Source organism: Belonocnema kinseyi, chromosome 9 (genome assembly GCF_010883055.1).
Source record: "Belonocnema kinseyi isolate 2016_QV_RU_SX_M_011 chromosome 9, B_treatae_v1, whole genome shotgun sequence".
Lineage (NCBI taxonomy): Eukaryota > Metazoa > Arthropoda > Insecta > Hymenoptera > Cynipidae > Belonocnema > Belonocnema kinseyi.
In genome coordinates this window covers 44,953,191-44,965,087 of record NC_046665.1, presented here as the reverse complement: position 1 = coordinate 44,965,087, position 11,897 = coordinate 44,953,191, and the positions used below count along the sequence as shown (strand labels likewise).

Genomic DNA, 11,897 nt, shown 5'->3' with positions numbered 1-11,897 from the left:
ATAGATATATAAATAGAATCAACGAAGTGCTCCGACCGGCAATCGTGCATCTTCGAGTTTTCAAATTCAGAAGAGGAGAAATGGGTTGCGCGCGCAACTCAGCAATTTACAGCGTCTCCTACTATATTCACATGGACATAGCCCTGTCATAGTATTGGACCGCATCTCGTTTCAGATCTGGGATCACTGGTTTAGAGAGGTACTCGAGCATTGGGGAAGAAGAGGTCCGATCTGCAGTGGAACAGTAAATGGAGGAGGAAGGGGCAGGAACAGAGGGCGTCAATCTGGAGAGAAAAAAGGAAAAGGAGTTAGGCGCCATGGAGGGGGGGGGGCTGGAGAGAAACATATTGAAGAGGCGAGTGGAGGAGTGAATAATACAAAAGGATCATCAATTAAGGGAGCATCGGTCTAAAATTCTTAAATTTTGAATATTTCATTTATAAAGTGTTCAATTTTGAACGTTTTCGATTTGAAATTATTTTGGTAAGTACATCTACAGACTGTCTGCTTAGACTGATAAATTTGCCTTTGCTAGGAAATAGTTTTAAATATGAATTGCTAAAGTTTCGGATATTTTGATAGAGTAAGGAGCTTCACTATTTATTCAGTAAAGTCGTTGAATTAGGTAGCTTCGGTGGAACAAGCACCTTATAATTTTTCATGGAACTTCGGATGTTTAACTTGGGTAATTTGTAGGTTCAACATAGTTCAAATCATCTATTGTCGTTCCATTTCTTACTCAATTTCCGTCAAACATATATCTCTACCATGCTTACATTCGTCCATTATTCATATATTTTACGCACTTTCATGCTTTTGATAATTAGGGGAAACTATATAAGAGGGTCTTTTGAATTCAGTCGAATATGGATAAAAACGATTTTCTGAAATCTTAACCACAATACTTGGCACAATATTTAATACATCTAGAAGAAATTTATGAAGATATGAAAATAAATGAATAAGTAAAACTTATATAGAGCATCATAAACAACGTTTTATTTTAAAGTCCCACAAAAGATAAGTTTTATGCTTTCAGAAAATGCAACAGTGATATTGTAGAACACTGTCTAAAAAATACTGATTGGGATTTTCTCAGTAAATCAGAGAACGTTAACACTGTATAAAAATGTAGGCTAAATATCGTTAAATTATTCAAAAGATAAGTGCCCACATTGGTATACCAAGAAAATTATAAAAGACATACAGATAAAAGATTAGCTTTGATTAAAATATCAGAAATATCATAATGAGCATCAGCTGGAAGCACTCAATAGCCTCAGCAGAAAAATTAAGAACAATATCGGGCGTGCGCATAAGGACTACCTCAGGATATTGTTGATGCATTTGCTGATTTGTTCCTAAAAGTATACAAGCTTCTACGTTACATGCAGATCAATACAATTCTAATGCACTTAGGTTTGTTGGTGATGGGTTCCAGATGGATGCGGAATTAGTTATGAGCAAGTTGAAAATTCTAAAACACAAATTAACTTCCGGCGTTGATAAAGTACCTAGTTTTTTAGTACGTGGGTTTCGTGAGGAGTTAGCTAAACTATTAAGTAGCATATTAAATCTCGCACTAGCTACTGGAAAATTTCCCGACTATTGGAAGTCCACTAAAATTTGTGCTATTTTTAAATCAGGTGACAAATCCTGCATTGCGAATCATAGACCAATCTCTATCCTGTGTAACTTCTCTAAGGCTCTTGAGATGAGTATTGGTGATGTTCTCTGTTCCTATCTGTCTCCCGTGCCCTATCAATCGCAACATGGGTTTGTACCTCAAAGATCTACGGCGACGAACCTTGTTACTTTTGTTCAAAAAATTGAAAAACATCTCAATTTGCACAAGAAAGTTGATGTAGTATTTACTAAAATATCAAAGGCGTTTAATTGGGTTAGTTATGAAAAGATCACTAGTGATCTGTCAAGACTAGGCATGTCTGATAAACTATTTAAATTTTTGCGCTCTTATCTAACCGAACTGAAAATGTCTGTTATGTATAACGGGCACAGGTCATTTCAATTTAAACCTACATCGGAGGTACCTCAGGGCTAAAATCTTGGACCTTTGCTTTTTGTGGTAAATATGCATGAGATTGATAGTTATATAAATAAAAACATCCTGCTGTATGTAGATGATGCTATAATTGTTAAGCTTATTGATGACATTCATGATTGCTATGATCTGCAGGCAGACGTAGATAATTTTACTCTCTGGCGTAATAATAACTCCTTCGATGTAAATCACTGGAAATATAAGGTCATTATCATCACCAGAAAACATGAAGTTCTCACTTATGATTATGAAGTCAGAGGAATTATTGTGGGAAGAGACAAAATAATTCGTGATCTAGGTGCGTATATTACCTATACTCTTAAATTCAACACTTATGTAGATATTATTGTTCGGGAGGCCAGTCGAATGTTGGTTTTAATAATTAGAAAATGTCGTAAATTTAATTGAGAAGCAGCTATGAGATCTTTATATCATGCACTCATGAGATCTAAACTGCAGTATTGCTCTGTTGTATGGCAAACTAGGACCAGTTATCTGCCCGATGCTATTGATAAATGCCAAAAACGCTTTTTGAAGTTCTTGTATTATAAACAAATACGGGAATTTCCTACCATTGGGATCAGATTATCGTCAATTGCGTGTAAGGTTCAACAAGTGTACCCTTGAAAGCAGAAGAGACATATGGTCACACATATGGTCTTATTTTTATTTAAAATGTTATCAGGTGCAATTAATAGTTATTATCTGTTGTCTCAGGTTCCACTCGCTGTGCCCCAATATGAAAAGAGATAATTTGAACCCTTTTATATAACTGGATCGAGATCTCCAAATAAAACTTCAATCGATACTATGTGCAAGATGTATAACTTTATGTACTCTACTCAACAAAATTTTGATATATTTAATCAATCTTTCTATTCGCTCTTAAGTAATGTGAACAATTACATTCAGCAACGATAATTTAGTGCAAGTTTTTGAATCATCGCCATTACACTCTTTGTATCTCCTAACTCTTTGTAACGGAGCTTTCACATATGATGTCACACTTTATTTCAAGCTTTTTTACTCCCCCGAACCCCTGGTCACTCTCAGTCACGAATTAGCGAGACTCCACCTGTAATATAACGTCACGTTCTTTCAACCCTCTCCCCACCCTTTCACATTTTTAAAAATAATTATAAAATACTTTTCGGAATCTTTTCAAATATGGGAATCCAACGTTACATGAACATAATAAAAAATATGAATCTAATTATTAACCCTTTTTTATTCTGCTCAAAGAACATATCAAACAGCTGGGATGTACGAGTATATGGACTTAATACTTTCCAGGTTTTCAATTAAAAACAGGAAGACCCTCCATGACATCACGCACAGAATGTCTCGTCCCCCCATATATCACGATTTGTCACGCTTGACAAGAACCCCCGTCCCTGCCCCTCGGTGCGTGACATCCTAAGTGAACGCTCCCTAACCAATATCTTGGAAATGTTGATACATGATATTTTTCAAATATGCACGGCTTTCTTCTCTAATTTTTCTACCAGAAGCGACGACCTATTCGAAAATTGAGAGAGGTTAAAAGAAACGTATTTTGCGAATGTGTCTCAAAAATATTAAAAGCATATAAATAATAAATATTATTGACATTTTTTAACAGAAATAGTTTAATGAAAATGTAAGTCTTCCTACAGCGAAAATGATTATTGTCAATAATTAAATAGTCTTCAAACATTGATATAAAATGAGCAAAAGTAACATTAATAATTAATAATAGGCGAGAATTGTATTTTTTAAATAACTAAAAAAAATTTTATCTCTTTGACAACTGAGGTTGTCATATTGTGTTTTGATTAAAAGACGATATCTCGGACTTCCGAGCGACTTCGACGAAATCATAATTAAATGTGCGTCTACGTAGGTTTAATGTAGTATGTAAAACACTCTGGTAATTAAAATTAAGTCTTATGTCCGAAAGAAAGTGAAAAAGTAAACCTTCTGACGGATAAATTTCATTTTTGCTTTTCGCTTCTAGGCAGAAATTATTGGATAATTGATACGTTTCTAATGGTGATAACAGTGCCCCGAGACGCCGGTATTAATGACTGAATTATTTTACGTTGAAGGATTTTTTCTTTTTTATATCACGTGATATTATTCATTTTACAAAATAAAATATGAAAGCTACGAAGGTACGTGTAATAATAATAATAATAATAATAATAATAATAATAATAATAATAATCTCAATAAGCCTCAGTGGCTCAGTTGGTTAGACACTCGGACTTCACCTCAGAGGTCCGGGGTTCGATCCCTGAGCCGGTACCTCTTGAAATTTTTCAATGTACCTTTACTGAGGTTCTGGTGGTTCGGAACCCACTTTAAGCTGTAGCCCCCCCCCCCCCATCGTATACTTGACTGCAACCCAGTCCGTCAATGATGGGGTAAAAACCAGGCTTTGTCCAATATGTCTGGGCAGACTGCTCTCATCAGATCACTTGATTGCATTATAAAAATGCGTCCGTGACTGATGATATATACCGGGAGAGCCCCGTGCAAAATGATCAAATAAAAATCCAACTCTAACCAAAAATGACTTCGACATATTGGGCAGTATAAACCTGTGACAACATTTCGCCACAGAAATGTTTTTACCATAATAATGATAAACCAATGAAAATTTTAATTCTGCCTCGAATAATAAATAATCAAATTGAACGCGGTGTGATCATATTCCCAATTGGTGGAAAGTCCACATTTATAGAAGTACATACATATATCAAACCAAGTTCAAATACCAATCGAGTGTATGCAGTTGATAAAATGGTATTTGCGAACCAAAACATATGGTCCTGTGTTTCGCTGGAAAAAATTCCATGAATACACTTTGACATTTGGCTTATTGCGAACTCAAACTCCTACATATATTTCTCAATGGGAATATAAACCAAATATATTCGATTTTTAAATATTTGAACTTTCTCGGTATAAGTAATTCCTCTACTCCACACGTGGAAAAATTTCGTGGCAATATAGGATCATGCGAAAGCCAATATAGTTTTTGTGAAGCCTGTCTATTCACGAAATACCAGCCTGGCGCAATCCTAGCAATGTCTAGTTTTGTAACATGCTTGACTTAAGGCTTTCTGCTCGTCTCAGTCTTGACGCTATTAAAAAGTTTGTTGCAAATTTGAATATATTAAGACTGTCCAGATTTTAGCCAGTTTCTTCACAGAATCACGGTTTGGACCTAAACAAAAATTACAGAAGTGCATTCGAAAAATAAAAATAAAAGGTTCAGACAATTACAGAATATCATTTCATACAGGTTAAGAAAAATAATTGAATACATTGCATTACATATTTTAGATAATAAAAAATAATTTCTGAACGTAATTGAATCATTAATATACAAACTGTATTCCTAATAACGATTCCCATTTAACAAATGCTCAGAAACCGTTTGCTTGTAATTCAATTATATAGTAAAGTCATCATGAAATTATATTAATTATAATACACATGTATAATAAATCTTAGTATCATATTTATAATATTCCAGAAAATTAAATTTTAACATAAATTATTTATTCAATTTATTTTGATTATTCATTTATTGCGTAAATTATAACTAAGCCTAGTGTATAAATTATTTAAAATAATAAACAATAATTATGTTGTAGACTAATCGCAGTTATAAGCATAACACATTTTTTATTTACAACGCTTTTCTCATACATTAAGCACTTTCAATGTTTGAAAATTGTTTCTGTTTTATTGAAGTAAATATAACGTTAGTTACAGCATCAAATATGAAGTTACATCTGAAGTTCGACACCCATATGTACAAGATTTGCAGAAACTAACGTTTTTATCTTTTAGTGTAAAAGTGCTCTTTTGTATTTTTCATGAACTGCAAAATCTATATATTGGACATTTATTTAATAAAAAATAATTATATTATTTAATTATTAATTATTTTCATCAAAACAGACGATTTGTCAGGAGATTTTAGAAATTAAAATCTATTTTTGCAATCATTTATCTGCTTTCAATTTTAAACGCAGAGGAAAAAAAATCTTTCTGAACAAATAAAAAAAAGAAAAATATAAAAAGACAACAGTGTTTTATTATAAACTCTTTTCAAACTTCAATTGACATTAAAAACGCCTTAACAGATAAAATTCCTGAATTTAATAAATTTCCACTCGTACGGAATGTAGGAATATTTTTTTCGTAACGTGTCACAATTCAATACCTCTTTTCGTAAACAGTGCAATTTTTCGATAAACAATTTTATATCGTTTCAGTGCCCATCGTTCCTAGCATGAAACACGAATTTATTCACAGCCACCAAATTATATCTGAGCTCTTTCCACAACGAGTGATACATAGCAGCCACTCGCGGATTTTAAACGAATTTATGAAGTTCCCAATTACTTTTCATCGATGTCTCAATCAGACAGAACCGTTTTTCATACTATATAGTGTCTCTTTTCGAAGAGGCATACATTTAATATAAATCCGTTTGTATAGAAAAACTCTTTTTTTAAACAAAATATTTGCGTTTAAACTTGAATTTGAATCCTTATAATACAACTCTTTTATTTACGATCGAATTGATACTTAAATAAGTATACTTATATAAGTGGTTTTCACATTTATATCAAAATCACATTGATTTTTTTCTCAAAAATAAATTGTCTGCTTTATTGTAAAAAAAGTAAAACCAGCTTACTATTCTTTTTCTGGTTTAGTACTTTCCTACTTCACGATTGGATGGACTGCCAGTTGGCAAAGGCCTCGGTAGAAAGAATACTAAAATGGCGCAAACTGCAAAATAATATTTTAATTAATTCAATTATGGTAATCTAGATTCAGAATTCAAATTTTATTTTAGAAATTGGAATTGTAGATAAAGTTAAGTCGGAACATTTTTGCATTGTGAGCATTTTAACTTGAAGCTTATGAAGAATAAGTATTAAAAGCGCAATTATTAATTTTTTCTAAAATTATATTTCAAATTTTTATAGATTTATGGAACAAAATAAATTTGAAAAATTAATTCTGAATCAAGGAGGCGTACAGTTGATATTTCGATAATATTCTTGGATGATAAAAAACCGATTTGTCCATTGAATAAATAGTTATTGATTAAATACCTACCAAAGAGCAAGCATCCCATGCACATGAATGCAGCGACGCATTCTGCATTGAGGATGCTCGAAAATGCAAAATTGCCAACCACAACCGCGAAATTCCCGAACAGATTGACAATGCTGACTGCGGTGGATCTGAAAGATGAAAATCTGCATCGCCCGTTTTATACATGATAATTTTTATAGAGAGGCAAAAAGGTTCCTTTATAATTAGTATATTTGGTACAATATTTTTATGACCAAACTGAGTTTATGCCTTGGACGCCTGTCTCCTAAATCATAAATTTCTGCTCTAAAACATTGCATAACCTGCTGGAAGATATAGTTTACTGATTATTACATTTTCTTATCAATTAAAGCTGAACCCCTTTTGTCAGCGTCTACATCCCACGTGTAAATTACGGTAGCACCCCAGCACCGTCCAGTAGTACGCCAGTACTGGTACTGGCATGGTGTGATCGGTACTAAGCTGGTATGTTGTATTACCTTTAATTTTAGTTGTGCAAGTACTGGCTCAGTTCAATAAGGAACACTAAGCCAGTTTTTGGCCAGTATGTACGGAAAAAATGTATGCAGAAAAAAGTTACAAACTAGTATCTAGGTCTCGGATATCAGAAAAATGCATTGGATATTGATGTAATTTCATAAATAATCTGCGAATTTTGAGAAAGTATTAACGGACTCGATATGACAAGTCTAAAAGCGCTCATCACATTCTTTTCGTAAATAATTACGAAAATATTATGAGTGATTTGGGAAAAGTTTCACAGAGCACTCACGATGCTCGGTGCGTATGTGCACGCGTTTGTGTGGATTGAATTCTTCGGATGAGTGGCTAGAATTTTTATTATACCTACATTGTTCAGCATCGATGGCTGCGCGTGTTTACGCATTCATGGTTTATGCTTAGAAACTGTCGAGTTCGATGTTTCAAATCCTCAGAGTTGTGCAAATTTATAAATAAATCCTATTCTAAAAAGAAGATGAATGAGTCGAACTTGAAGTATATCGAAAGTCGTAACGCCTTTTACCAATTCCTGATTGGCTTCTCATTTAGGTGTGAATGTAGACGCAGTAAGCGAGAATTTTGAACATCGACATTGTACAAAATTATCGATTATCCAAGTAATTATTTAAGAAAAACATAATAATTTGATCGTTGTACATGTTTTTGATCTTTTTATTGTCGTTGTACATTTTTCTAATGTTTTTATTATATTATAATAGGTAAGTTGTTAATGTCACCGACACCGACATGTATGTTCAGGGTTGGTAAGTAACGTGCTATTCCAACGACGGTCTTTGCCTTCTTTGGAGCTGGTTCGCCTGTGGAAATCCACTGTTTGGATTGTTCCTTTGTCTCAGGAGTGTAATGGTGTTTGATTACCGCTCTGAACTCGTTTTTTTCCATTTTTCTTAACGAACAATTTTTTTTTTTTCAATTGGTTATAAAAACACGTAAACTCAGAAGATGTGGACTGTGACTGCACCATATATCTAGTCGGGAGTGGTGCTGACTGAAAACAGATGATTTGGAGCGATTCGCGCGCCATCTGTTGGTCATTCTAAGGACTTATTGAACTACCCTCGTACCACCGCGCGCAGTTTCGGATCATCCACACATGAAGGGTGATCCATGTGAATCTTAGTCGATAATTTTTTTTCTTTTTTCATTTGACCACACGTGTCATAATTAATTAGAATCGCAGTTTCTTAATCTATTTCTTTTATTAAAAGTGATATGAGATGTGCTTACATACTTTATCGCCCTTAATACTACTTATATTGATACCAAATGATGTTATAATTATTTTATACTAAAGCAATTGATGTTTTATTCATATAAAAATTTTCTAATGTTGTTATAAACATTTTAATTATGACAAATTTTATTACAAAATTAGCATTTATACGAGAACATGGAGACTACTGATCTTAAGGCCGACGAAATATGTAAGCATACCTCATTTTAGACCTAACTTTAATAGGGCTAAACAAGCGCGAATATTGAGGCCATGTCACCGTAAGCTACAAAATTCCTTTTACATTTGTTTGAAACACAAATTACGTTTAGATGAAAATTTATATCAAATTTAAAATCCTGGAAATAACATATGAAACAAATAAAAACGTTTGCCTGGTCCTAAATTTTTGCAATTTTAAGAAAGAAATGTTTTCTTATTATTTTTTCCTTTAATTTGTCAGCTCTATGGATCCAAACGTTGAACCTTGGATATATCCTTTATTTTATCCTTATGGCACACAAAGTGGAATGACAGCATACCATGTGTTAATACACGAGGTCAAGTGTCACGATCTGTATATATTAAATATAGAATGGCAACTAGAGATAATAATGTATTTTTAATGGGTGGACGATTATTTCAACAGTGGGTTATCCATAATTATGTGAAAATCGAAAAGGATAGGATCAAATGATTTGCATACTACTGTTGGAAATATCATCATCCTTCCATCATCATCCTCAGGTTCTCCCCGTAATATGCTACAACACTATCCAGATGCAATGGTAATTGTAAGAAAATTCAATTAGTTAGATTTCCTCATAACTATAACATGTAATCCAAACTCGGCTGAAGTAAAAGAAAAGTCATTACATGGTCAGGCAGCATCTGATCGACTAAACATTGTTTCATGAGTTTTTATGGCAAAAAAAGATAAATTAATCAACATTATTGTAAAACAGCAATTCTTCGGCGAAGTACAAGCATACGTTTACGTTTTTGAGTATCAGAAACGTGGATGACACCATGTTCATTTGTTATAAACGTTTAAACAAAATACTAAAATAACTACTAGTGATATTTTAAATGAGTATATTTCGGCACAAATTCCAAATCGAGATACAGACCATGAACTTCATAATATTGTTATGAAAAACATGATTCACGGTTCCTGCGGAGATTGGTGTAAAGATGATAAAGGTAAATGTAGTAAGCATTTTCCAAAAAAGTTTCAAGACGAGACAAGAATGGATGAAAGCGGATATCCAACTTGTCGTAGAACAGATACCGGTACTTGTAATCGCCAAAATGGAGACACGGCTGATAATCAATCTGTAGTACCTTACGATGTTAAAATATTAAAGTTCTTTAACTAACATGTTCTCGTGTGGAAAAATTTCGGGGCAGTGTGGTTACAAATCTGGCCCAGGTCTGGATTTATCCAGACTATCTAGTCTGGAAAATCTGATCTGGCTCAGATCTGATGCCAGTTTGGCTCAAGTTTGACCCTATCCAGACCGTCTAAGCTGGAATGTCTGTTCTAGCCCAGGTTTAGCACTGGTCAGGTAGCCAAGAAAAAAAAATCATTTTTTCCATCAGAACATTTTTTGACGTGCTTCAAAAATTTTACAGGGTGTCTAAAATGATGCAAAATTAGAAATTAAAAGTATGAAAACAAGACTTTTTTTCTTATCACCTTCACAGTCTGTTCTAGTCCAGGTCTGGCGCTGATCAGCAAGCTAATAGAAAAAAATCTTAAGTTCTATCACCATATTTTTTTACGTATTTTGAAAACATTACAGGGTGTCTGAAATGATGGAAAATAAGTAATTCAGACTATTAAAACACGACTTTCTTTGTTATCATCTTGAAAGTCTGGTCTGGTTCAGGCCTGGCACTGATCAGCGAGCCAAGAACAAAAATATAAGTTCGGTACAGTAAATTTTTTCTTACATTTCAAAGTTGTCGATCAAGCCTCACAAGCTGTCAAAATTTCTTATTATTTTCCTAATAATATGTTAATTCCGCTAAAAGTTAGCTGTAAAAGCGGAGGCATAAAATGTACCAAATCTTTATTAAGTTATTAAATACATATCACGTACAAACCCACTTTTTATCTATTATAAAAGAATGAGTATTAGAAACGATAATTTAATTTAATGATTTTATTGATAGCAGTATATTTTTGACGCAAAATTTAAATGTTTACTAATTATATCAAACATGTATAGCATGTGCATCTGACGAGTCAATAACTCGCGGCTGACCAGCTAATAACTAGCAGCTGACCAGCCCCTGTCTACCTTCCTGGGGCAGCCAGAAAAAACGTTACACTTTTGGCCAGGCCCAGGCCAGACCATCTGGTCATCGCTAGTGCTGCAAACCTGGCGGTCTGGTCTGGGCCAGACCAGCGCCAGAACATTTTTCCACGCAGGATTAATGTGAAAGTAGTTTCTTGCATAAAATCAGTCAAATATTTATACAACTATATCAAAAAAAGACATGATGCTGCTTCCGTCGTAGTTATTGATGCCAATAACTGTGAAAATGTTATTCATCATGATGAAATAAAAAATTTCATAGATACTCGGTTACGTAAGTCCTGTTGAAGCAGGTTATCCTATATATGGTAGATCGTAGCAAAATAAAAGTGATGCTGTTATTAAGTTGCCAGTACATTCGCCTAATCAGCAAAGAGTTACTATTGACGATGCTGAAAGTTAAGATGCTATAAGAAACGCATTGGAAATAGAAACTATGCTAATCGATAATTTTAATTAAAATGGACGTGATACTGATGTCAAACAATACAAGTATTCTGAAATTCCATCTTATTACGTACTTATTTAAAAAACATAGTGGATCAAAATTACGAGGGTAGTTCAATAAGTCCTTAGAATGACCAACAGATGGCGCGCGAATCGCTCCAAATCATCTGTTTTCAGTCAGCACCACTCCCGGCTAGATATA

At 33.7% G+C, this 11,897-nt stretch overlaps 1 protein-coding gene across 1 annotated transcript in view; it reads right to left on the bottom strand.

Annotated features, from left to right (window-relative positions):
* Positions 1-6,048: 6,048 nt before the first annotated feature.
* The window catches only part of LOC117180274 (synaptic vesicle glycoprotein 2B-like), a 66,154-nt gene continuing 60,305 nt past the window's right edge, over positions 6,049-11,897 (bottom strand). Inside the window, exons 11-12 of the mRNA XM_033372677.1 lie at positions 7,190-7,317; positions 6,049-6,856 (exon numbers count right to left, since the gene is read on the bottom strand). Coding sequence (XP_033228568.1) covers positions 6,777-6,856; positions 7,190-7,317 — 208 coding nt within the window. The 3' untranslated portion in view covers positions 6,049-6,776. The remainder of the gene's footprint in view (positions 6,857-7,189; positions 7,318-11,897) is intronic.